This window comes from Aythya marila (assembly GCF_965140915.1).
Source record: "Aythya marila genome assembly, chromosome: 11".
Classification (NCBI taxonomy): domain Eukaryota; kingdom Metazoa; phylum Chordata; class Aves; order Anseriformes; family Anatidae; genus Aythya; species Aythya marila.
This window is the reverse complement of record NC_139052.1, coordinates 10,967,335-10,993,938: the sequence shown is the minus strand read 5'-3', so window position 1 is coordinate 10,993,938 and position 26,604 is coordinate 10,967,335. Positions and strand designations below refer to the sequence as shown.

At 45.4% G+C, this 26,604-nt stretch overlaps 2 protein-coding genes across 4 annotated transcripts in view; both read left to right on the top strand.

Moving 5' to 3' along the window:
* The window catches only part of ZNF592 (zinc finger protein 592), a 40,619-nt gene extending 25,011 nt beyond the window's left edge, over positions 1-15,608 (top strand). For both annotated transcript variants that reach the window (XM_082769079.1, XM_082769080.1), the window contains exons 5-10: positions 1,960-2,136; positions 2,924-3,083; positions 6,944-7,222; positions 8,421-8,533; positions 12,247-12,382; positions 13,699-15,608. In XM_082769079.1, coding sequence (XP_082625205.1) covers positions 1,960-2,136; positions 2,924-3,083; positions 6,944-7,222; positions 8,421-8,533; positions 12,247-12,382; positions 13,699-14,235 — 1,402 coding nt within the window. In that variant the 3' untranslated portion in view covers positions 14,236-15,608. The remainder of the gene's footprint in view (positions 1-1,959; positions 2,137-2,923; positions 3,084-6,943; positions 7,223-8,420; positions 8,534-12,246; positions 12,383-13,698) is intronic.
* A 175-nt stretch (positions 15,609-15,783) lies between these two features.
* SEC11A (SEC11 homolog A, signal peptidase complex subunit) lies at positions 15,784-24,707 on the top strand. Of its 2 annotated transcripts, XM_082768639.1 has the most exons (6): positions 15,784-15,858; positions 16,024-16,133; positions 18,499-18,648; positions 22,322-22,441; positions 24,028-24,085; positions 24,245-24,707. In XM_082768639.1, exons 1-6 carry the CDS (start codon positions 15,808-15,810, stop codon positions 24,293-24,295), a joined length of 540 nt encoding a protein of 179 aa, XP_082624765.1. In that variant the 5' UTR covers positions 15,784-15,807; the 3' UTR covers positions 24,296-24,707. The 2 variants fall into 2 exon arrangements, with proteins under 2 accessions (XP_082624765.1, XP_082624766.1); XM_082768640.1 differs by lacking the exons at positions 22,322-22,441; positions 24,028-24,085; positions 24,245-24,707 and adding an exon at positions 21,675-22,288.
* The last annotated feature ends 1,897 nt before the right edge of the window (positions 24,708-26,604 follow it).

The window sequence follows — 26,604 nt, the reverse complement described above, 5'->3', positions numbered from 1 at the left end:
ATCCTCCATCCACTTTGCTCTGCTAATTAGTTTACTTTATCAAAGTTTGTCCTTCTGGCACCGGGATTCTTGATTACAAAGTGGCTTTTGTTTAAACTTCCATTTACTATAAATTAAATTAACTTGTGATCATTTGACCCCAAGTTAGAACTTATTTCATCCCTAATTCTTTATGAAGTCTTTAGTGCTTGCCAAAACTGAACATAATGCAGAACCGTTTCATGTTGATTCGGGAAGTGTTTGTGGAAGAAGCCTGTTGAATATTCCTGGGTGTACCAGCTAGAGCTTACTGGCAGGGTTAGTGCTTTTTCTCCCATTTGTACTTGGAAATTTATTCTTCCCTAATAACAGGGTTCTTGGTGTTACTACAATAGAAGCCTCTCTCCCTGGCTCACATGATTGAGGATCAGGCTCGAAGGCAGAACTACTTGAGCAGAACATTTTCGTGTTTTCCCAAGGACGATACCAGCTGTTGTCACCGCTTCCCTCTGTAAATTCCAGAAAAGAGCGTTTCTGTGTGTATTTTGGGGGGAGAGGGTTCGGCTCCTTTGGGCTGGCTTCTGCCTAAGGAGCTTTTGAAGTACAACTTCAAAGCACAGACTGGTTTCCTAAGCGCTGTCGGGAGGCTCATTTGGAGGGAAGGATAATCAGGCAGCTTGTTTGTTTTTGATACAGGCTTGGAGCTCTTCCAGTTGCTAGATAGCTGGGGTCCATCTGCGGCGGTGCCGCTGGTGTGGCGTTCGTGCCGCGGTGCTGGTGAGCACACGAGCACTAACAGCACCATGGGCAAACGGCAAACCTCAGAACGAAGGAAAAAAACATTCACAAAGCAGCTTAACTCCAGCCTCGCCAGAGGAATTTACCCCTTACGTGCCTTTCGTATCCTGCCAGCACGAGAGCTGGTCCCACACGTGCCCAGCCGGGCTCCTCACGGGGAAGTTCCTTCATTGCTGTGGTCAGGATGCGCAGCGTTTGGCTCGAGCAGAGCTCTGCCACGGCTCGTTTTGACTGAATCTTCTTAACAGCAGCTATTCTGGTCCTGGGCCAGACTGGGTGCTGCCACAGGGATGGTGACCCCTGCAGCTGGTGCAGGCGAGGGCAGGTGCCTGCATCCTCATGCGCCCCTGCAGGGTCGGCGTGTGGCTTCCCAGCAGCAGGGTGGGTGCTTGGGAGGAGCACTGAAGCCTAAATGTAGTGTGGCTGCAGGCAGTTGTTGCTATCTCGGGGCAGGCCTGTCACAGGAGCGTGCTGGGTGACCCTGGCCCTCCTCCTGGCCCCAGGGCTTTGTTTTAGGCTGCCAAGAAGAACCCTCCGGCTCCACCTGCAACCTCTGCTGCTTCGTCGCAGTCCTCCCAGAGCGTCCCCCCAGCTCCCAGACAAGCGATATCCAGACAGCACCTGGGTCTTAATGATTTTAATGAGCCTAATCAGTTTCTGTTGCTGTTTTCAGTATCTTTGCTGTTGCTGTCATCATTTGCTGTTGCTTAGTGTAGTATGAGAAAAAGCAATTGTACAGGGTTACTGAAGATTTCTTAGCTGAATATTCTTCTTTTGTGTGTGAGTGTGCTGGGGATTAACTTTATGATGCTTGTTACTACCTGGAGACCTCATCAGATGCTTCTACTTCAGTTCTTCATTTGCAGCTGTAAAAGACTTGGCTTTCAGAGATACAGGGATGCGTTTTGCTCTACCATATCTTCCTTTGTTCTTTCTGCATCATTGTAGTCTCCGAAGGCTTCTTTTATAGATGCATTCACTTGCCAATTTGTAAGATCTGCCCAGCTTGTGAGTTCCTGTATCGTATTCCTCCTTGATTCTTCTGCGCTGTTACTGAAGAGACTAAACGAGGACCTGCCATAGCCTGGTGCTTGCCTCCCTCTGTGCTGCTTTCCCTTGGTGTGTGCCTTTTGAAAGCAGTATTGCAGCTTTAACTCAGCTGCTTCTTCATGTGTCCCCCAGGTGCATCCATTGTGGCAATGTCTTCATGACCCTCGCATTGCTGAAAGTGCACATTCATGAGAAACACTGCGAAGTCTTCCACAAGTGTTCTTTTTGCCCAATGGCCTTCAAGTCAGCAGACAGCACCACGGCTCACATGACCAGCCAGCACCCAGGAGAGCCTCACAAGACGACTCAGTGAGTATTTTGTTATTATCTGTTCTTTTCCTTTGCTGGGTAGTTCCAGAGCTCCTCCTTTCCATCCCATTTTTTTCATTTTTTTTGGTTTCTGTCCTCATATCAGAAAAATAGCTGCCACTGTCTGCTGGCAGAGGTTTGTTCCTAACAACAGGGTGCTCTCCTTGATAGGAATGCAGTCTGCTTGGGTAGGAGGAGAGGAGTTGGGGCTCCTGGTTTTGTTTACATCTGTAAAAGGACCTTAATTGTTACGCTTTGTCCATCAGGAGTCAGTGGCACCTTGTGGTAGGTGTCTCCAGGGTAACTGCTGAATCTGGCACTCAAAAGGAAGAGAAAGCTGTGCCATGCAGCGTTGCCCCAAAAAATCACTGGAGAGAAACCTCCTGTTTTTTCCACTTTGTATCAAGCCCTGAGTTAGTGCCAAAAATGTGTAAGGGAGGGAGCATGAAAAGGCAGGATTGAAAGTAATGTGTAGCTAGTATACTTGTGGGTCTGCTCCCCTCCATCTGCACTTACTGACACAAACGTGTAGGTAGTTACACATATGCATATAAGTAAACTTATTTTTAGCAGGCTGTGGTATGTGCCTGGGGCATTTTGTAATTCTTCCCAGTTGAGTTAATGGTTTGGTGGTCCACGTGGGTGTATGTTGACAATACATTGGGAGCGCAGCCCTCGTTAGAAGCCCATCCCTTTTTGAAGTTAACTTGCCAAGATAACTTCTTCCGCTGTCTTCTCAAGATAACTAACGAAGAGAGAGTGAGTTTTCTTTTTTAAATTGTTCCAGGGTGATCTACAAATGTTCTTGTGAGACTGTCTTTAACAAGAAGAAGCTGCTCCAAGAGCACTTTCAGCAGAATACCAACAAGTTGTTAGTGGGCGTGTTTAAGTGTCCGCAGTGTCAGCAGGTGTATATGCAGAAACAGCAGTTAATGCAGCACGTTAAGGTAGGTAACTCCCACCACTTACTGATACGAGGTCCTAGTTTTGAGTTCACGGAGAGTTTGTGTCAACTGTTAAAGGAAATTGGTTGAAGAAGTGGAAGGTTCTTGAGCAATAGTGGAAAAATAGACTGCAAAAACTTACAGTATTATCTGGATACACCAGTTGAGCAATTAGTTGGTAATATTGCAGGCAGTTACTCTCATCTATATCTAATTTAGCTTTGTGACAAAGGCTTACTTTCTACATGTAAATCTTTTTGATTGTTAAACTATTCTATATTAAACCAAGGAAGTGATTAAGCTTGGTAGGAAGCTTTATCTTTGCTTGGGAGGAAGGGAGAAGTGTTCTCTGCTCACGGTATTGCTGGGTTTATATAAGAAAAGCTGGATCTTTTCTTTCTGGAACTCAAACAGGGAAAAAAAAAAAAAAAAAAAAAGAAGAGCTTTGGCTCTTTGGCCACTTCCCCAGCTGCTCCACTTGCCTGCAGAATCACAGCAGATCATGAGATGAGAATGACCAAGGCAGAAATAATTGCCCTGGAGTTGCCAGCCTTTGGGATTAGGGTTCCCTGCTTTGTGTGTCCCTGCTGGCACCGCTCCATGGCAGGCCCGGCACAGCATGGGATGCTCAAGGAGATGGTCTGAAGATTGATAGTTCTGGGTCAGCCCAAAAACTTGGTGGAAGTGGTGGTCCAGAGAGTGCTCCAAATCTGCACTCCCACAGTAATAGCTCATATTGCAATAAGCAATGCAGTAATTTCACTGCCATTCGTAGTTCGATTATACTGATGGGTGAAGTTGTTATGCCACTGTCCATCATATTTAACAAGTTGTGGCAGTCCAGTGAAGTTCCAGGTGGCTGGAAGAGGGAAACATAACCCCTATTTTTAAAACGGGACAAAAGGAGGATCTAGGAACTACAGGCCAGTCAGTCTCACCTCTGTGCCCAGCAAGACCACAGAGCAGATCCTCCTGGAAACTGTGCTAAGGCACATGAAAAACAGGTGATTCGTGACGGCCAACATGACTTCACTGAGTGCAAATCATGCCTGACAAATCCGGTGGCCTTCTACAGCAGGGTTACAGCATTGGTGGGTAAGGAAAGAGCAACTGACATCATCTACCTGGACTTGTGTAAAGCATTTGGCACTGTCCTCCATGATATCTTTGTCTCTAAGTTGGAGAGACATGGATTTGATGGATGGACCATTCGGTGGGTAAGGAACTGGCTGGATGGTTGCACTCAAAGAGTTCTGGTCAACAGCTCAGTGTCCAGGTCCAGTGCCCCAGCGTAAGGGCATGGACCTATTGATGCAAGTCAGAGGAGGCCACGAGGGTGGTCAGAGGCTGGAGCCCCTCTACTATGGAACCAGGATAAGGGAGCTGGGGGTGTTTGGCCTGAAAAAAAAGAAGGCCCTGGGGAGACCTCACAGCTTCTGCCAGTGCCTGAAGGGGCTGCAGGAGAGCTGGGGGGGACTCTTTGTCGGGGGTAAGGGATAAGACAAGGGGTAACAGCTTTAAAATGAAAGGGTAGATTTAGATTAGATATAAGGAAGAAATTCTTCACTCAGAGGGTGGTGAGGCCATCGCCCAGGCTGCCCAGAGAAGCTGTGGGTGCCCCATCCCTGGCAGTGCCCAAGACCAGGCTGGGTGGGATTTGGCCAGCCTGGGCTGCTGGGGAGGGGTCCCTGCCCATGGCAGGGGGTTGGAACCAGATGGTCTTTGAGTCCCTTGCAACCCAAACCATTGTGTGATTCTATGATACGTGTATGAAAAGCACGTTATTGCCCATTTGGTGGTGATTTTTAGCAGGATGCATATGAGGGCTTGCAGATTCGATTATACCATGAATGCGAGCACCATGTTTTCCTGTTGTTTCAGTCAGTATATTTCTGTGCACAGTATCTAACAACACTGGAGTGAAAATTGTCTTGGAAGACTTGCTGGTATCATTCTGAAGGAAGAGCTTGCAAAGTCTTATTTCCCTTTGATTAGCAAAAAACAGTGACTTTCTTTTTAATTGGTGACTTTGTTTATACTTACACTTAAAATAGCCAGACAATTCCTTAGCTCGCTCCTAAAAGAGAAAAACATTCAAAACTACTACTTTGCTCTCTCCCCCTTTGCCTTTAACATGCAAATCTGGAAAGTCTTTGCGTGTGTTAATGAATTAAAATTTGAAGCCCTCCTGTGAAGTTGATGATTGCTAATCTTCCTGTATTATAGCTGGGGAAACAGAGTTGAGATTAAGGCTGGGACCTTCAAAGAGGCATTCAGCCCCGATGCTGATGGCTGGGTTTGAGTTGAAGTACTCAGCTTGTTGCAGCTCATTTGCAGATGCCAGGCCCAGGGACCTGCCTGCAGCAGTTTGTGCACCAGCACCCTGACATCGACAGTACAAAACTTGTAAAATATTTTAACCACTGTATTTGGCCATCAACATGTCTTTGAGATTTTAATTGAAAAAGGCTTTTTGGCTGTGGCAGGGTAGTAATTGCATTAACCCATCACTTCTACTTGGTCCCAGTCCTTTATGCAGTATAGCGTTTGTAGGAGGTGTTGTCTGATCTGTGCCCCCATGAAAAACAAAGAAACCGTATGGCTTCTCATCTTTCCTGACTTTCCGTTGTTAAAGGATAAGAGAGGAGTTGGAAGGTCTGGGTCCTGTTATTGATTCTGCAATGAAGTCAGTTCACTTTTCTGTGCTCCTTTCTTTTTCCTCCAGTGGTGTAATAACAGGAGGAATGGAGTAATGGGTGCTAATGTACTCCTTGCTCATAAAACACTCCTGAGAGTTCCAGATGGGGATAAAGGTGAAGTGTTCATGTTACCCTAAATAGCTGGCCATGCTGCGGAGCAGCTGCCATTGCCCTGCGATTTCGTGAAGGAGCTTCTGCGGACAGCAGCTGGATCAGGTGCAAAGCGCAGTCTTCTCAGATGAGATTTTGTGTTTTGAAGTTTGTGTTTGGTGTCTAACCCGAGGAAAGACTTCCAAAGGCCTGGGGCCTTCGTGTGTTGAAACATTACCCGTTATTAATTACTGTGCACAATTAAACCTCTAAATTATCCTTTTGTGTGGATGAGCTGTTGTTGTTCCTAGGGGAATTTCTTGAGGTTTCTTTGGTATGTTGCTATTTTATTTCCTTTTGCTTTCCCACAGCTCTTCAATTCTGGATTATTTTCTTTATGTTCAATTTTCTTTGTTAAAACAACTTTTTTTGGGGGACAGGGATTTTGGCCTGTTGAACAACCAAAGAGCCTGAAAACATATTCCATATAAGGCTGGTTTCTGGCTTTGTGCTTGCTTTTATTTGTCAGGAGCAAAGTTTTGAACTGTGAAAATGTAAATAGCAGTAGGCATTGTGGAATTAAAGAAAATAAGGTTGGAGAAACTGAGAGGTTGTCTCTTCCCTTCCCTTGAGCAAAGATCAAGCAGCTTTGGAGCCCCCAAGATAACAGCAAACATTTCGCTCGGCATTTACCAAAGCAATGTGTTTTTAGAGCTTAGGCTCTTGAAATAATGACAATTAGCATTTCTCTCTCATTACATCTTCCCTTTTTAACCAGAGTTCTCAGAGCTCATCCAAAATGTTAAACAGACAGCACCAAGGAGCTGCTGTTGTCACGCAGGAAGCATAAATAGAAGCTTCGTCTTTCTTGGGAAAATCTCTTGTTGGGGAAAGCGCTGCAGCCAGCTTCAAGGGGAAATGGGACAATATACGAGAGTAAGACACTAACATAGCGTTTGGAGGGGGGCTTAAATTATTTATTTAGATAATAGGTGTTAGTTATTTATAGATAAAGGTGTATTATACAAATTATATATTAATGTTATGTTTGATTTGATTATTTTTGTTGTCCAGGGTGTTCATGGAGTCCCTCAGAATCCTGAGGAGCTTTTAAGCTTTCGCCAGAAGTCTGAGAAGTCATCGAGGAACCAGGTTCATAACCTACCAAAGGAGCTGTCAGTAGCCAATGGGACGTCCCACTCGTCTCTGCCGAGGAAGGACATGAGGATGGAAGGACACAATCCCGAATCCAAGTCCAGACTGAGAAGAACTGGTTGGACTTGCAAGGAGTGTTCACAGTGGATTCCTGATCGGGAAACCTACGTGTCCCACATGAAGAGAAGTCATGGAAGGGTAAGGACTCATATGAAACACTTTAGCTAGGTAACAACATTTTTAGCAAGCCAGACTGATAATCATTAATATTTGAGGCAAAAAGAAACTGATAATCTGTTTGCCAGCTCATTGAGGAGTAAGAGTAGAGCCAGGAGAAAGAACAAGGTAGCCTGTTGTAAGCACACTTTCTGTCCTTGATCATATACTGTACAACCTGTGTACCTTATTGGTTTTTTTGTTCCTTCTCCCACTACATCTAATGCCAGGCTTTGTTGTTTGGGTAAGCGGATGGAAAGTCATGTCTTCTCCAGTTGCTGGTTCAACAGTCGGATCTAAACAAAGCTGGAGAAGGACATACAGTTCCTCTCTAGTGACACTATTATTTGGTAGATATCACGGTATATCTAATTGGGGAAGACTCCTGTAACAGATACATGCTGTGCACAGAGGTATCGTTATAGGAACCGTAAATCTCAATTTTGTTGGTTTTATCCAGCTCAGGCCTTGTGTTGCCTTGACCTAGTTCTGTCAAGTTAATTCTTAACTTGCTTGCAGAACACAGGCCAAGATGTCGTGTGTGCCAGATTTTGTAGTACTTTGGCATCAGGACTTCTTGTTTGATGTACTGAATCACCCTGTTTTGAGTCCCATGAGAAGAGGCTGTCAAAATCTGGATCATCGTCTTTGATTCCTTCTAGCTTGACTGGGGGAGTGAAATGCTAGGTTGCCCACCTGACAAATATCAAGAGAAGAAGATTAGGGCAGGGTGAGAGTGCCATTTGAATTCTATAGGTTTGCCAAATAGTTCAGTAAATACTTGTATTTATTTAAAAAGTCTAAGGGAAGGGTAGACTTGGCAGATGTGTACTTCGCACTGGGGTCTTGCCTTTGTCTGGGTGAGAATGGACCTTCCCCTGAATTAATTCTGCAGAGGGTCTTGTAATGAAATGAGCCCACAGCAAAAACATCTAATGCAATTCCCATTTAATAATACTAATTTTAAAAAGCATATGCTTTAACTAATTCTGTTTTTTATAATTAACTAACTGTTGGGCTGAGTATAAGTGAAACCCCAAAATATCAGTGATCTTTAATAGTGGAAGAGCAATATTCTGCACGTGAGAGGTAAGGTCCAGATGTACAGCATGGGAAAGTTAGAATCCAGTCAGTACCTTTTGTCTCCCTGTTACTAAAAGATGTTTCTGTTCTTCTGTAGTCTGTGAAGAGGTATCCCTGTCGACAGTGTGAACGCTCATTTAACGCCTCCAACAGTCTGCGTAGACACATCCGCAATAATCACGACACAGCAAAGAAAGTTTACACTTGCTGGTACGTACTAAATACCACGTTTCAAATTTCTACTCAATAGCAGGCTAATCTTTCAAGTTCCGAGCTATTTGTAATAGATCGTGTCTGCTCCAATCTACTCCAGGATAGAAATTACTGAGAGAGAGTGAGAAGACTATTTTAGACATGAGAGACTTGGTGGCTAAAGTAAGTCCTTGATTTGGACTGCATAATACCTTTTGGAAACTTAGGGTAAGGTTTGATTTTGAGATCTGCAGGTGCAAAGAGAATTATGTTGCATGCCCTTGTGGAACAGCTGATAAAATCTGGGGCCAATCCTTTGCTGCTTTGTGGCTTGTGTAATTGTGCATCACTCACGTGCCTTCCCCTTGGAAAAAAGGTGTGTAAACTGCTAATGAATCTAGGGCACCAGGTCTTGCCACCACTTTGCACAGGCAGAACTGACTGCTCAAACTGCAGGGCGGTGGAGAATTAAGCTTCCTGGGTTTGTTTCAGAAGATGCACCTCAAAATTGGAAAATGGATTTGGAGACCTCAGAGGAACTACGTGAATCAGCAGTGAATGAAAGTTGTTGCCGGTGAACATATTTTAACTGTGAATACAATGTCAGTTAAGGACAGAGCTCAGTGCTTACAAAACTGCCTCTGCAACTGTTCTCATCTACTGTTGCAGAATAAGTCATACAGTGAGCAATCATGCGGACTTGATTCCTGTCTCAGGTTCTCAGATATCCTTCTAAAAAACATGAAATTAAAGTACATTTGTGTATGAAGGGAAGTTTGCAGTGACGTAGGGTACAGGATTTTTTTAAACTAAAATCTTGGCTTAATGCAAGTGTTTCTGAAGAGTGTGCTATTGCTTTACTGCACTTAAATTACTAAAAGCCTATTCTGAAGAGTACATCTCTCATGTACTCTGTCTGTGGATTGCATAGTGAGCCACAGTAGCTTTTTAAAAATGGATGAAGGATTGGTATCACCACAGGGCCTGATAGGAGTAAATTCCCAACCCATTTTCCAGCCAGGAATTATACATTTTCCATTTCCTGTAACTGCGCTGTGACTTGCAGCCTCTGGAGGAAATGAAACATTGGCTCCCAGTACTCCCCGAATTCATTCTGCTTTTAGTTTGTGGACGATGGTCTTTGGAGTCTTTGGAGATGGTCTTTTTGTGCTCTTGGTTTGTATAAATCTATTCTCTCTGGATCGGTTGTTTTCCAAGTGGGGTGTATAAGAATCAAAATGAAAATAAGGTCTAGCCAGGAAGGATTTGCATACAAATAACCTGGGGTGTGCCAACCTACTAGCTTGTACAGACCCTAGAGTCCAGTTCTTCTGTTACTTCTCAGCATGCAGTTGTGGATCCATAGTTTACCCAAGGGTTTGTGGTCATGCCATATTTACATCAGACGCAGCTACGAATTCAAGTGAATTGTGGTTGTATTTAATTCTCAAGTTCATAGTTGCTCCTTCTCAAAATCTGCTGATGAAGTCGTAACTGGACAGTGGTTGTGTCCTCTTTAATTGTTCTAGTGGAAGACTTAGTGAAATCATAGCACCCTTCACATTAGGTCTCTTCCTTGAAAATCTTATGCCAGAGTCTCCAACAGCTGCTTTTTATTTGGATCCAAGGTCTTCTGGATGGTCTTCCCTTTGTCAGCTAGTTGACCTCAGTGCATCTCTACCAAGCCTCTGTGGCCGTGTTCCTCCCTATCTACATACCCTGTCTTTGTCTGCCCTTGGTGTCTCCTCCAGCTGCCTTTATGCGTGTGTGCCTTAGACCCGAGAACAGCTTCTACACCAGGAGATGCGGAAGACTCTCCGTCCCTTGGGTCTTTTCCAAAACCTGTTTCTGAACTGGCTCAATCCCTTTTAGGTAGTGCAGAGTGCTGTTATAAAAATCACCTTCATTACTACCACTTGTGATTCCTTCATCTCTCTGAATTCCTCTTTGGCTCCTTTCTGCACTCAAAGGCATCACGTCTCTGCTGCTGCTTTCCTTTTTTGCTTGGGTGCTGTTGTTTTTCTTTTTCCTACCAGGCACTTTGTATCAGTCCTGATGCCTTAACTTCACATCATCCTCTACTCCTGAATTTCCACGTGAAGGCCAGGAAGTATAAGTGAAGTTTGTTATTGAATCCATTAGTCAAGTATTTCGGAGACTCCATTGTGCTGTCTTGTAGTTGTCCTCTCACTTCTAACATTTCAAGCTGTGATTTCCCCTTCTCCCTTGGCCATGCGTAGGCCTCTGCCTTCTGTTAACTTTGTCGGGCAAAATCAGTGCTGGAGGTTTTGATTAAACACCCTCATGCCAAGTTTGTCACTGGAATAATTAGGAAAGCATCTTTTAGCAACTTTTCCCATCTTTTCCCATGAAAAGAATTCCAAATTAAAACAAGTTGCAAGATACTCTGTTTTATGTATTTTCTTTCATAGTGTACTTGGTTATTGTTATCGGAACTTGCTCTGGTTTTCCCAGTCTCAAGTACAAACTGTCTGGAATGCTTGATTTTCAACTTGTTTATTTTTGATAAATGCCACTTACTAACCTCTCATCTTGCCTTCATGAGGGAGAAAAATTCCATCATTATTAAATATTGATTTATCATCCAACCGGTTCCTGTTAAAAAACAGAAATATTCAGTGAGCAGTTCTGTATTTTCATATTGTTACTGACAGTTGTTTAATTTCCATCCAGTAGAGAAGCTGGAAGATCAGTAGGAATCATCCTGTCTGCTGTTAAAAATGTCTTTGTTGCCCAGAGACACTTAATCTCCGATGTGCTGCTTTTCATCCCCTGCTGCCTACATTTCAGCTGCAATTTTGTGCATTTCAGAGAAGTCTGATGTTACTTGCCTCATTGCTTGGGTCAATGCATAGCTTATGGACCGTCCCTATGTCATGCTGGCAGCCTGCAGAAGAGCACAAAGTCCATCTTGGGTGTCCCAGTTGCTAATCATAATACTCTGCATGCTTGACTGTGCTGCAGAGGGGTGGTTTATGTGCCTGCGAGACCTGGCACTTACTTGCAGTAGACCTTGGTCACCCAGAAGGGCCGGTGAATAGCTGGCTCAACCCTTCCACATCTCCTTTTGAAATGCCACTGTGGTTTCTGGCACCTCTTGAAGCCTTCCAAGTTTTAAGGTGCGGTTACACGTAAATGATGCATTTGTGAGTGTTCCTGACTAGATTCTTGTTATCAAGTCAGGAAGTGCAGAGGTTTTGTAAGAATTTTAAGCGTGCTGTGGTAAATATAGTCTTGTGGATGTGATGCTGCACCGGTGTGTGGGAGTTCTGGGTGCAGGACCTGGTTTTGCTGCAGGGCTCCCCTGTGTTCCACAAGTCATGAGGTCTCTCAACTGAGAGCTGTTTTTCTCCCATTCTTTTTCCATCTTGATTATTTACCTTGTGCTTGTGTGGCATGTATCACGGTGGGCCTGATCTCCACTCATCCCTGTGTTTATTAAGTACTGTACTGTAAATAATGTGTGTCCTACTTTCGTTCTCATTCATACTTACTGTGGTAAGCTCTAAACTGTTCTAGATTCGTCAGGGATAATATTTTATTATTAAAACGGTGATTTGCTGCCTCTTTCGGTAATCTAATAGTACGTTACTCACCAGCTTCTGTCTTCAATGACACCTCTTGGTTTGGCACGTAACGAAGAGCTGTTAGGATGAAATGAACAGTTGGGCATCTCCCTTAATAAATTTTCTTCCTTTTTTGTTTCCAAGGTACTGCACAGATGAGAATCAAACATTTCCTCAGCCATTCATGCTGGAGAATCACATCAGCCTCATGCATGGCATCAAAAACCCAGACTTATCCCAGATGGCCAAAGCAAAAGCTCCAGAGAGAGACGCAGCAGAAGTAACTGATATTCTTATTTTTTTTGTTAAAGTGTACCTTGCAAGCAGCTGTCCACTCAGGGTGTTGTGTCGAGCTGCAGCCTTGTGGCAGTAAAGCCCTCTCACATCCATTGGGCAGATTGCCCTCCTCTTCTGTAAACTCCATACAGTTTGTTGCTTTCTAGAAGTGTTGTGATATGAACTGAAAGCGCAGCTGAGCTGTGGCAGCACAAGGGCAATGTATTTTGCATTTTTCAATTATTTTTGAATGTGTGGCCCTGTCTCTAACTGACCATTTTCCAGGCTGCTTTGTAACCAGAACTAATTTGGGTCTGTTTTTACCCTCATTTTCCCTTGCCATGGTGTTGTTTCATTTAGGTGTATGAGCATGGTGCATTTTTCTGCTTTCTCTCGTTTTTTTGTTTGTTTTGTTTTTTTTTTTTTTTACTGTATGTTACATAAGAGAATGGTGTTCCTCCTAAGTAGGACTGTGCAATTTTTTTTCAGCAAACATTCAACTGATTTTATTTTGGGTTGATTTGGAGTGCAGGATTGCCTGGCTGGGTTTCTTTGTTCCGTTTACTTTAAAAATAGCAGTAGGTTTTCCTTATTACTGCTGTTTGTCATTCATCAGTACCGTAGCACAGAGGGACTATAACCAAGACTGAGTCCCCTCTGTATTTATGCTGTATTTGTATTGTGGTCACAGGCATAGTGAAAGGGAAACCTGGAACTCACTTCCATGAGCTGGTGGCTGCTTCCTCGAAGCAGAGCTGATGTGTCTAGGGCAGTTTGCTTCGTACAGCTCTAGTTGTGTCTGCAAATACAAGCCTAAGTGTGTGTAAAACAAAGACTGCACAATCCTGCTGGATAAGGAGATAACAAAATCACATGAAGGGACATATGTGAGCAAGCCATCCTTGTGGGAGGAAAGGCACGCTGTGGGATTGTAAGACAGAGGGGATGAGTTAATGAGAGATGGCACAAAGAAAATGCCTGAGTAGAGGGGAAAATGTTCAAGTTCACCTTCGCATCACGTTTCTGCCCAGCCAGCCCCTCCCAGAGCTCCCATCTCACTTTGCAGGACAGCAGCTGAGATCCTGTGTGTTGGGATGGAGGATGGACTAAGCATTGCAGTAACCCCGAGGTGTTTAGGTGGTGTTAGGGAAGACAATGCAAGAAGAGCCCATAGGCATGCCATTATTTAGTTTGTAACGAAAGACATAAATACATTCGCTCTCAGAGGTCTTCAAATGCATGTGTGGAATTTAGCAAGCTAAGACTTATTCTTACATGGTTTTGAACAATAATGTAATGTTTTCCATCTTACTTTTTAAGGCAAGATCTCCAAAGAGGATGGCAACAGATGAGCTGGGTCAAGCAGAGACCACTGCAGGTTCAGACGCGCCGTCAGCCAAAAAACTGAAAGCGCATTGGAAATGTGCTAAATGTGGATTTGCAACAGACATCAGTACTGAGTTTCAGGAACACATACCTCAGCACAAGACAGACAGCTCCACGTATCAGTGCTTGTTCTGCGGCTTGTGTTACACGTCTCACATCTCTCTGAACAGACACCTCTTCATCGTTCACAAAGTAAAAGATGAGGAGGAAGAGGAGGAGGAGGAGGAGGAAGAAGAAGAGGAGGAGGAGCAGGAGGAGGAAGAAGAGGAAAGGGAGAAGTTACAGGCAGAGATGAATGAGAACGGACATGAGGGGTATAATGGCGAGATGAACACTACGGTGGAAGAAGAAAACCTGAAATGCAAAGAGTGCAAAACTGACTCAGCTCTTTGTGAACACAGGCAGACGTGTGGTGTGGAGGGTCCTAATAGCACCTCTCAGAACAATCATTCAAAGTCTCTTAAGACTTAAAAACAAAAACAAAATGAAACAAAAACCCTTTTGGTCTGTTGGGGTGTTTTGTTTGGGGGTTTTTACTTAAAATACTGGGTGGGGATGGGGCAAATCTTTGAAATATTCTGTTGATTTCTTGGGATGGACATTGCTTTCCGTTAACTTCCATTTGTAAGGGAAATTTAAAAAGGAAAAAACCCTGCCATTTCATCCTAAGCACTAACTCTCTGCCAGATCAGAGAGGTGAAAAGGGAAAGCAGGGCCAGAATCCTCGCTGGAGCTTGTCCAACTCCTGAGGATCAAGGAGCACTTTCTGCAGCTGCAGTTTCCTAAAGATGAGCTCTCCTCCTTTGAGTGTGCGCTGCCTCAGCCTCTGCCCAGAGCCCCTGCCTTGCCTTCCCTGTCTCGCTTTCTTTCTTCTCCTATTTATGACTTATTTTTCTCTTCCCATCCTGCCTTTGTTATACTCATTTTAATTCATAATGCTGTCTCAGCAGAACACACTCCTCAGAACTGCCCTTGGCCGATCTGAGGTTGTCTGTGTTCCGCAGGACAGGCTCAAGCTGTACCCCAGCTTCCGTTTATTTTACTGCCCTAAATAACAACCTTATTTTCCGAAAGGTAACTTAATGAAATGTCACAAATCTTACTCACCCTGAAAGAGAGTTTCAATCACTGTCATCCAGTGTGAGAGTGGGTGGGTATGGCACTTCGCCTCTGCACCAGGAAGGCACAATGGGGACGGGGTGTTGTGGTCCCTGGAGCAGAAAATCTTCCCGCCAGGGCTGCCCATGACCACGGTGTCTCTGGGTGGCCAAGGTGCCCGTGTCCTGGTGGCATCAGTGGGGAGAAGTCCCCAGAGAGGTGCTGGCAGAGCTGGGCTGCCCCTGCTGCCACTCACCCTTGGGCTCAAGCTCCTTCCCTAGCGCTTCTCCCCCGGGCTCGGTGTCATCCAGTTCTTTGGAGGCGATTATTTCCCCGTGGTCATATTGACTCTGTCCCTGCTGTTCCCTCGCTCGTCCCCCTGGCACACACATGCTTCGTGTAATATAATTATCTCCTGTACCATTTTTTTTTTTATGTTGAGCCAGAATCCTGCTCGTTATTGTTTACTATGACAATGTTTAAATAATTTAAGAACTATTTATCTTATTGCATTCGAATCGCTCACTTTCTTGTCTCAATGTGTTTTGATACGAACAGTTTGGACTCTTTGTATTTTTTGATACTGTGTACATTAGCCTAGGGAATGTTTTACGAGGTAGCCTACGTAGAGTAACGATAGCGGGGGGCACTCCCAAGCCATCACATAACCTATTTAATCCGCAGCGGCGTTTGTGCCTTGCTACGATGTTTACTTCAAAGTATTTCAAATAAAAGCATCCAACAGTGGTCCGTGCTTGCTTGGCGGCGGCGGGGGGGAGACGGAGGGACCGAGGGAGCCGGGGGGAGCCTCGCCCCCGTCCCCGCCTCGTCCGGGGAGGCCCCGGGGCCGCCCCCTCTCTCCTCCCCCCGACGGGGCGGGATCGGAAGCGGCGGGGAGAAGCGGGGGGAAGCGGAAGGGGCGCGGGGCCCGGCGCGGCAGCGGCGATGCTGTCGCTGGACTTTTTGGACGATGTGCGCCGCATGAACCGCCGGCAGGTGCGGGGCCGGGATGGGATGGGATGGGATGGGATGGGATGGGATGGGATGGGATGGGATGGGATGGGATGGGATGGGATGGGATGGGATGGGGGGCGCCGGCGGTGGGGTCCGGGCTGACCTCGCTGCCCCTTCTCGCCCCCTCCCCTTCCCCCTTCCCCCCAGCTCTACTACCAGGTGCTGAACTTCGGCATGATCGTCTCGTCCGCGCTGATGATCTGGAAGGGGCTGATGGTGGTGACGGGCAGCGAGAGCCCCATCGTGGTGGTGCTCAGGTACAGCCGCGGGTCTGCTACGGGAGGCGGCCTGGGCGGCGGGGGGGTGGTCGCGATCATGGTCGTGGTCATGGTCATGGGGTGATGGTCGTGGCCATGGAGATAGTCACCAGCATTCGTGGTTGTGGTCGTGGGCACAGTCCTGGTGATGGGCATGGGCACGGTGGTGGTCACAGTCACGGTCATTCATGGTTGTGGTCATGGGCACAGTCACAGTCACGGTGGTGGTCATGGCCGTGGCCGTGGGCATGGGTATGGTCCTGCTCAGGGTGGTCGTGGTTGTGGTCATGGGCGTGGTGGTGGTGCTCCAGGCTCTCCATCCCCCCTGGAGGATGTTATCTAAAGACACACGGCAGCAGCAGACCCTGCCTGCAGCCCAGCCACCAGGCCCTGGCTGGGCAAGAGCCTCTCTAAGAGGGGAGAAGAAGTAACACCCAAAGGGAGGCTGCAGAGAGGTTGGAGCCAGGATCTTCTTGGTGGTGCCCACTGTCAGGACCTCTCAACGTCAGGAAGCACTCCTGTGCTGTGTGAGTGACTGAGCACTGGCACAGTTGCCCAGAGAGGTTGTGGAGTCTCTTTCCTTGGATCTTCAAACCCACCTGGATGTGGACCTGGGCGACCTGCTCTTGGTGTCCCTGCTTGAGCAGGGTTTGGACCAGGTGGTGTCCAGAAGTCCCTTCCAATCTCAGCCATTCTGTGGAGGAGGTAGGCAGAATGTGTTGCCTGATGTAAGAGTAACATCTTACTTTTCTGCTTCTGTCAGCCGGCAAACGTGTGTGTTACGGGGGTAACCCTCAGGAAGGAGATGCGGAAGAAACCAGAGGACTTCAAAGACATATGGCAGGAGCTCCACCCAGCCGCTTCTGCTGAAACTTGTGGAAAAACGCGCGGCAGTGTGGGTGAAGGCAGACGTGGGGAAGGAAGGCCTTGGAGCAGGGAGCCTGGCATCAGTGACAGAGCCACTGCTTGGGGCATCACCACTGTATGAAAGCGGAGTTTGTGGTGGAGCTCACGTCTCAGCGAGACTGGTGGCTGACAGTCCCCCTGGTACAGGCTGTAGCAGCAGGACATCGCAGTGCAGTTACCTCCTGCCTGCCTCTCTTGTTGCTACATGAGTAGCTGAAGTATGTCACAAGTCTGGATTAATGTAAAAAGAGGTTGAAATCTTTGAGGTGCCAGGAAATAAACTCTTACAGTGAGGAGGAGTTTATCTTTGAGTGGGAGCAGGCTTGCTGCTAAAATACCCAGTGAGCGTTGTTAGTGTTGTGTTGCATCCTCACGAGTATCCACTATCTGTCCCTTCACGGCTGCTCATTTTTTTCCCTGGCCTTCTAGTGAGCTGTAGCCATGCCCTCATACATGTGTGGCTGAAAATAAGGGATACCACCGTCAGTGAATGTGTTTCAGATGTTGCACGTAGCCTCACAAAAGCACGATGCCGTGGGTACTACCACTGTTATTCGTGTCCTCCTGCTTACTAGGACAAATTCCCGTTGCTGGAGTTCTCAGGCAGCTGTTGGGTGCTGGCACTGTCAGGCGCCGCGTGCGTATTGCACAGGTCATGTTCTGTCGCTGCCTTGGCCTTTCGGTGCGTTTCTACATCAGCGTTAATTGCGGCGTGCCATTTAGCAAGACTCATACAAATTGAAGGAGGTGGCACTCCTGACGGATCTGTGAAGTTCAGGGGAGACATTCCGCCCTGCACCTCCCAGTGAGTAGGACGGGGGCCATTAGGTCACGTCCCTTCTTCGGCAATGCGATCTTATCTTCTGAAGAGCAGCTTCTGCACTGTCTTGCGATAAAACAGAAGTACACCCGGTACTTTAAAGTTCATTGTTTCCTTTTGTGCTGCATTATTTATTTGGAATTAAGAAGGTTAAGTATTTTGTAACAATTGCCATTTACAAGACAGGAGAAAAATAGCTTGAATAGCAGTGCTTGGGATGAGGCAGTTAAGCAAAGTGATGAATCACAATAACAAATTTTTAGCACACCCGTCTGTTTGTTCCAGATGGGAATATAAATGCCTGTATGTTTTCAGTGCTTTGCTCACAAAGATCATGTATCTACCTGTACAAAAAAATGAACTTTAAAATGCTACCCATCGCTGTAGTACTGCAGTGTAGCACTTCGAGCTGATTGCTCAGAGGCAGAGTTGCTGCTGCTTGTCGTCAGCCCAGTTACTATGAAGAGAGCAGAAGGCTTTTCCTATTTGGTATGTTCTTAACGCTGGCTGCTGGCAGTGCTCTTTTCCTAATGAGTCCAAGTTAAGAACCTTGCAAGATCTTTCTTAAAAGACTATAAACTCCAAAGCCTGATTCTGAGTGTTTAAATATTGCTCAATTGCTCCTCTTCTCTTTTGCAGTGGAAGCATGGAGCCTGCGTTTCACAGAGGAGATCTCCTGTTCCTAACAAACCGAATTGAAGATCCAATCAGAGTGGGAGAAATCGTGGTCTTTAGGATAGAAGGAAGGGAAATTCCTATAGTCCATCGTGTCCTGAAAATTCATGAGAAGTATGTCCAAATTTGGTGGCTTTTGCAGTTATCTAATTAATTGTATTTTTCCTCATCTCCTTGGCTAAAAGAATGGTGAAAGTTCAGTAACAGGTATCCTGCTGTCGGAAGTAACATCGAAGTTTCAGACAGACCAAATCTGGCCTCTGGTTTCCTTATGAGGGTCAGCTGGCAGAATTCACAAGCTGGGGAGTCTGTACTAGTATCCTGAGCTCCCTGTGTCACTTAATGTCTCCTGTGCCATGGTTTCCACCCCAAATTGCTGTGTTGTCTCCTCTAGGTGTGGCTGGGTTTGTATGTGTGAAGTGACTCTTGTTTGTAGAGGTAGAACTTTATGGAAGAAGGGAATTTTGTGTGTAGCATACGCTACTATTTCAAAGCTTCTTTTTTGGTCCAGGTTCCTGCTCTCGTATAGGGGCAGGGTGTTTCTGTAGGAATTTTTGCATTGCTATGCTCAGGGCTCCTAGATGTGCTGCACTGTGTACTCTTCATTCTCAAAATGTTTAGCAGGGTGCGTGTCTGAAGGACTGAAAAACAATGTCGTTCCCGTTTGGTTTTCCATGCAAGGCTTTTTCTGCAGTTGTGAGCCTTCAGGGGCAGTCCAGGGGGATATGAGCCAGCCCCGTGAGGGATTCAGGTGAAAACCAAACCTTGAACCAAATCCCTCTTTATTCAAGCAAGCTCTGAGAAGAGGGCAACAACTGGGTGGTGTCCCAACACCTGCTTCTGCTGAGTAAATGCCTGCTGCATTATGGATGGACTAGAGCTGTACCAGGGCTCAGAGATCTGTTCATAGATTTAGTGAATCACCTGAATCACATGTAAAGGTGGCATTTGAGGGTTGCTGTAGACAGATGAGGTTGATGGGATGGGGAGGTTCTCTCTCCCCAAGCATTCGTAGCAGCCACAGCTACTGGGACGTGCAGACCACATGTCTGACCCAATTTCGAGCTCAAACAGCGTCATGCATGTGAATAGTTCAGCTTAAATCTTGGCTGAGAGAGGGTGACATCTCCCCCAGTTGACAGAACAGATTGTTTGCTGTACCGAGTTGTTCTGCACCCAAAACTTGCAACGATGGTTTAGTCACTTTTCAGAGTACTGGTTTTGATACCATTAATTTAAAAATCAAAATAAGGTCGTTATATGTAGTAAATCTGGTATCTAATGCTGCACATGCACTTTTTAAGATGTCTTGGGAACGCTTTTAGGTGAAACGCTACTTTCCTTCTCCCCTCATCAGAGCCTCATCTGGGCTCTGGTGCTGCTGCATGGGCTGATGATTGAAGAGGCGAGAAAAGTCAGGGTCCTCTCTCTGCTCTCAGTGTATGGGAAGGAGGAGCAGAAATCTACACGCAGTGTGACAGTCTCTCTCCAGATAATCACCACCTTTTTTTTTTTTTTTTGCCTGGCTTTATCTCAGCACTAGGTATTAAGGTATCCATCACCTTTTTTTTTTTAATTAAAATGTAACAGGACCATAGTACCAGTCCTAGATGTTGTGAAGTCAAGTCATTCTCCTGTATTTTTCCTTTCGTTTTAAAATAAGACAAACCCTTGGGTTAGTAAAGATAAAACTGAAAAATGAGTACTGTGACCTGAAGCTGGGCATCGAAAGCAGCTCATACTCTAAGGTATCAGTTGCTTCACTCACTAATTGAAGAATATTTTTCCAGTGAGAATTTCGAATTCAGGAATGTCCTCCGAGTAGACAGAGTCCAGTTTCTTTCTGTAGTCACGGACAGTATGAAAACTGAAAAGTCTCTGTGAAAGCTAATGGGGGTGTCAAAATGAAGGTAAACAGGACAACCCTGTTGCCCATGATTTTGCGGCAGCTTGGGTTCCAGTTCACATCACTATTGTTTCAGTGCAAAAATGTTTTTTTACTTGCTAGCCTTTTCTTCATGTTCAGAGTGAAATGGGGTTCATTCGTTATCACTAAGCACAGAGTCTGCGAAGTTAGGTACTTAGTGGTTTTGGTGCAGGAAAGCCAGACCAGCTTTCACTTCACCTTTCGGACAGCAGAGCAGCCCTACTGAGAGATTCTCACACTGGTTCGTGATGCAGCATTGAACCTTTCCAGTAAGATGTTGTGCTACTACACCATTAGTTTTCAGAATTGAAACTACATTATCTGCACCTTTGGGTATCTTCATCTTTTTCCAGACCGTATCTGTAAGCTCCTAGGGTTTTTGCTGTTCCCACACTGGGAGCCAGATGTGCTTTGAAGAGAGATCTGTCCTTTTTTTCCCTCCTCTTTTTCCCTTCCAAGCTTCTCATGTCAAGTAACACAGATTGGTATTCGGAAATGATGAAAACGGTAGGAGCTCTGAAGGTCTGCGTGCTTTCCCATGCTGTATTTGATCTGTTGTTTATGTGAGCAAGCCGACAGAATCAAGCAACAGGAATGCTGCCGCTCAGCATCTGCCTTCAGGTGACACAGGGAGATGACAGGGGCCAGCTGATCTCTGAGCAGTGGCACAAGCTGCTGCTTCGACACAAGCATTGCCAGGTGTCCAGAAAGCAGGATGGAAATGCCTGGGGAAGTATGCAAAGCATGGTGTGTAAGGCTAGAGCATAACAGCAGCTGTTTCCGGGTCAGAGCAAAGGTTTGTCTACCACTGGATCCTGTTTCTGACAAGCTAACTAATTCACCTAAGGACAAACTAAAAACTGGAGAGTGTGCAGTGATGATTTCCCTGCTTTCTGCAAATTATGGTTTCGAGCAAGAAGTGATAGATCTGTATTAATGGCCCCACTTACTCCTTTACGTGGGATATCTAGTCACTTTTTGAACTGATGTAATTTTTTGCCATCCAAACTATCCCACCACAGAGAGACGTGGTTTAGTTTGCACTGCGTTAGTTATGCATTGCACCTTCTCTCACTTGTTTTAACTTGTTACCTCTGAGTTTTGTTTGATGTCCTCTAGGTGTTGTATCAGAAGAGGCAGTGAAAAGCTGCTTGATAGTTGCTCATTTAAATTGGACTACCATCATATCTCTCATCAGTCCTGTCTGTTCCAGGCTGAAGAGTCCTGGTCTGTTGCTTCTTGTATGGAAATGGTTCCAGACCTCGTTAACTATTTCTGAACCTTTGCCAGTTTTCCTCTTCATTTCAGAAAAGGATGTAGGGGGTTCAGAACTACACAGAGCATTCAAGATGCAGGCACATCGTGAGTTCATACAGTATCATAATGGTATTGTTTGTTTTGTTCTGTCCCCCTTTCTTAATAATTTCTAAGCTTCAGCTTGCTTCTGACTGCTACTGAGTAGAGCTATACCCTTGAACGCCAGAATCACATTTTGGGTGGTAGTGCCGAGCCCAGAGTCCAACATATGTATATAAAGCACAAGAAGCATCAACATGAGAGGGGTCAAAAACAGAGAGACAGTAGCTGCACCTTCACTAGAAATGGCTCATCCTGCTGGTTCTGATCTTAAACTCTGCAGGAAAGCTTGGCTTGGGCCAGAATTCATTCTTCCATTTGCATTTTTTTCCCCTCAAACAATCTTCTTTCCTCTGCGCTCAAGAGTTTCCGTCTTTCATCCTGCTCAAACATCAAGAACACAATTGCTTTAATATCTTTATGTTAGTCTCAACATGCTTGTTCTAAAGCAGCTCTTGAAAAGTTCTTTTTCTCTGATTTATCTGTCCATCTTATCTTTGCTAGGCAAAACGGTGACATCAAATTTTTGACAAAGGGAGACAATAATGCTGTTGATGACAGAGGGCTGTACAAACGAGGGCAACATTGGCTGGAGAAGAAGGACGTAGTAGGAAGAGCAAGAGGGTAAGTGAAATTGAGGAAGTTGCAGCTTTTTGCGTTGCTCTTCCCCAACGCCGGCTGTTAATCCCGCTCTCCCTGAACTCACCCTGCTGGGTTTTTGTGACTGTTTCAAAAGGTACCACCAAGAGTTAAAAGACGAAGGTAATTCAGTTCTGAGCTTGTTTAAGTGAAGGTGTCAAGCTGTGAGCTGCATCCTGAGATTTTGACGTTGAATGGACACCAGTGCAAAGGCAGTGCATGCTCAGGCATTTAGGCACGATGAGAATTTTTATCAAAATTGTTTTGCAAGTCAGAGTCTTTCCAGGGAAGTGAGATCTGACTTTCTAATGTGGAATCCCCTGTGTGCAAGATAAGGTTCTCAATTGGTACAGGCTATCATCAGTTGATGGAGGCCCGAGAGCATGCTTGCTTAGTATTTCTTTCCTCCTTCTCACAGGAGGAAACAACCACCTGTTTCTAATCTCCATGGCTTGGTTGGCCTTTTGGTCTAAGAGTTGTCCTTTTTCCTGAGGACCTTCCTTCAGTTAGACAAAAGAGCTTCAGTACTCACAATATCGACAGAACTTGGTCTTCCTGATAACTGCAGTAAAATTAAAACAAAAACAAACAATAACCAAACCAAACCCCCTCCCCTCACCATTAAGCTTTTTTCATATTCCAGATCATGCATAAGCATGTCACTTCAGTTAACCATCAAGAGTATTAGAATAATTGGGATTAGATAGCTGACTCAGGGCTGTTTAGATTTTGCTCTTTGCTATAGCAGTCGATAAGGTTTCTACAAGCTAAACTGTTTTTGTGCCAAATCCATCCATCCCAAGGCAGGTCCACTGTTGTTCGTTTATTTTAAATCGATTCTTTGCAAACCTGATACTAATTATCCCTCCCTCCCTCTTCAGAAAACAAGCTGCTATTACACCCATGTTTTATTTCCAGTGGTTGGCGTTAGGAGCCTGCTGGCACCTGGATGTGGATTTACTGTGTTGAAAGGAGCTGGGGAAATAGGACCAGTGACAAGCTGCAGGTGGTGACTGCTGAACTGGGTTGAATTGCCTTGCAGCACACCACGCATAATGAGCAATTTGATTGACTTTGCCTTGTTCGATCCAAGGGAACCTGCCTTTTGGCCAGGCCTCTGCTCCTTTTACAGTGGCCCTCAGGAAAGCTAGCCTGTTTGAAGATGCAAGCAAGGGAGCACTGGTGATAACCTTTTTCCGAGCAGTACCTCAATAGGTCTGATTGCTTCAAGGTGCCATTGAGCTCTTGAGGGCCAAGAACCTAAAGGGTTGATAGGAAAAAATCACCACTTATGTTAGTAGAGGTAAAGAACCCCATCAGGCAGGAATGAAGGCAGCCTGCTTCTGCACCTCTGCTGAAGAAGGCAGAGGCTAAAACACGCACTGGGGTTGCATATCCACTCAGTGCCTGCTGCTGTGGCTTTCCTGCTTGGCAGGAAGAATCCCAAGATGTTTAACCATAACAGCTAGCTATACAAAACATGCTTGTACAGCAAGCACTTCCTTTGTACAGAGCAGTGCCTATTCCGTGTGCAACCTTGAATACTCTCCTTCTTATTTCTGTCTTTGTAGATTTGTGCCCTATATTGGAATAGTGACCATCTTAATGAATGATTATCCAAAATTTAAGGTAAGAGTTCTTTAATCTTTTCCCTGCTTCTTCCACTCCAGCTAAAATTACCTCATGAGAACTTGGTGTGCAGAGTGCTGTTTGCCCTGTATGTTTGCTGCTGTTTCTGCATTTTTAGATGTGAGTGCACACTCTTGTCTCTTCTGCTTTCTCTTGCAGTACGCAGTCCTCTTTCTACTGGGTTTATTTGTGCTGGTCCATCGAGAGTAGCCTGTTGCAGTGAAGTACGCAGCGAAGATGCCATGGATTTTGTAGAGGAACATTTTAAGTAGGTGATGGTCCAATGTGCCGGGAGGAAGAAGAAAACATACATTTCAAAGCTTCTTGCAAGTTTGGGTTTGTTTTGTTTTATACTGCGTAAGGGCAAATGTTTGTCACAGTATTTCCAATGGTTTGTCACATTTTAGCATTTTTAGTGAGTTTTTATATTAAAAATTTAAGCCAAACTGTTCAGTGTTTGTACTTTGAAGCTGAGCTTCCTCTCCAAGTGCCTACAGGACTGTGTCCTCTAAGTCTGTGCCTCCACTGGGCAAGACCTCTCCCCATGCTGACTGAACTGTCAAATGGTGATGTGTGGAGGTGATTTTTTTTTCCAATTCAGAACTGGAATAAAGATTTTGCATCTCGCCCAGTATGAGCCCGCCATGTTCGTTGTTATTGCCCAGCTTCCCTGTGCGAGGTTGGGTTTTGCCATCGCAGACTGACTCCTAGAGCCCAGTGAACTGACTTGTCCCCTCGTTACAGATCGGCAGCTGCCCCTCTCATTTGTTTTTGGAGAATAAGCAGTCCTGAGCTGTAGATCTCTTCAACTTTTCTGTGTTCCTGTAAATCACACTGAAATAATCTGCTTAAGGACTGCGATGTCTTTTGGGCAGAAGATGACAAAGGATTACTTTGTGCATAAGCACTAAGTAACAGAAGATTTGTGATGGGAAATATCCATAGCTGTTTAGCAGGGATGATTTAGTAGGATGGAATAGGCTTTTTTTTTTTTTTTACACTTTAGAAATAGGATTTGGGTCTCCACAGCTGGCCATGTCTTACAGCTCATCTGGAAGCTACTTTCTGGCTGAACCCCAACTACACAGAGGTTTTAAAGAAGAAAACACTCATTGCCACATGCAATTGCTTGTTTTCTGAGCTTCCCTGTCTGGTTAGTGATCCTGCTTGTATAGATATGTCAGAGGAGAGTCTGACGAGGAGATATAAAGCAGAGGCTCAGTACTTATCTGCTTCTAAGCAAATTTGTGCCGCTTGGCACGGAGTGTGTGACCATATAACTTATAACTTACCTCTGTGCTATCTATACTGACTTATGGAAAGACTTTACTTTCCCTTTGTTAGGGCAGCTCTTCATGAGAACAGCCACTGGGATCGTGCTGCAATTGCTGCCTCCAGCTCAGGCTGTCTGACCCTGTGTGCAGTTTACTTACCGGTTGCCTTGCTAGACAGCTTCCCCTGGCAGCAGAAGCCTGTCTCCTCCCCACTTGTGCTCTCCCTGGATCAACAGCTCTCTTTTCGATCTTACAAAACCTGCTGAGAGTTCAAAGCTGGTTTTACTTCAGGTGCATTTCACCGCATCCTCTATTTCCCCTTCTTCATGACTGCTCTAGGATTGCACAGCAACAGGGATCACTGAAGATGATTACTGCTGTCACACACACAGCTTGTGTAGGGTAAAAGCAGTCAGGAAGGTTAAGGACAAAACCCAACAGGGCATTTATGGTCTGTTTTCAGATTCCTGCATACGTAGCTTGCTAGGCTTGTGCCACCTCTAGGGGTGGATTGTGCTGTTAGCCACGACCACGGGGCCATTTGTTTAACACTCGGTAGCTGTGCTGACCTGTGGTATCCCAAAATGAGTAGAGACAGTTGGTTTAACCACGTGGTTTGTTCCCTGGGTAGGCTGCAGCAAGGAAGTATCTTATATTTGGGACAGTGCTAAGAGTCTACAAAAAGGTCCAGCCACTAGCACTGAGCCTTGGGCCTTGTGGCTCTTTGTTTTTTCTAACTTAACGTTACCCAGTAATAAAAATCTATATCTGCCACTCCAGCATTGGAGTCCTTGAGAAGACAGTTCGGACACAGTTTGTCCAAGATGCTGGAGTGAGGGAGGGAATGTTTTGTCAAAGTCAAACCCAGGCAGCAGTGAGGGAACATAAAATCTCTCTCTGAGGGCTGCTGAGCACCTTCCTGAGGACTTGGAGCAATGTTTCTGCATTTGCAGGTAGCGTTGAAGCTGAGGCTCTGTTCCCCAGTTTGCCTTTGGCTTGAATTGCTTTGTGCAGAAATTGTTTTAACTTGGTATCATATGAAGGACGGAGTCAAGCTTTTCTGAAGTCTGCTAATCAACACCTCTCAGCAAAAGCCTGCTGAAAGTGCTGCAGGTGCTGTTCCCTGAGTCCTCTCACTTTCACACCTTTTGCAAGAACCTGAGCACACAGGAGCAGTTGTGTTACTGTCACTGAGAATTTAACAACAACAACAAAAAAGCTAAAATGCAAAGGAATTCTGATTGT

Coding starts and splice junctions, on each gene's coding strand:
- SEC11A (XM_082768639.1), top strand. CDS start 15,808: ATGCTGTCGCTGGACTTTTTGGACGATGTGCGCCGCATGAACCGCCGG. Junction 15,859..16,023: donor GCCGCATGAACCGCCGGCAG/GTGCGGGGCCGG, acceptor CCTTCCCCCCAG/CTCTACTACCAGGTGCTGAA. Junction 18,649..22,321: donor GTCCTGAAAATTCATGAGAA/GTATGTCCAAAT, acceptor TATCTTTGCTAG/GCAAAACGGTGACATCAAAT.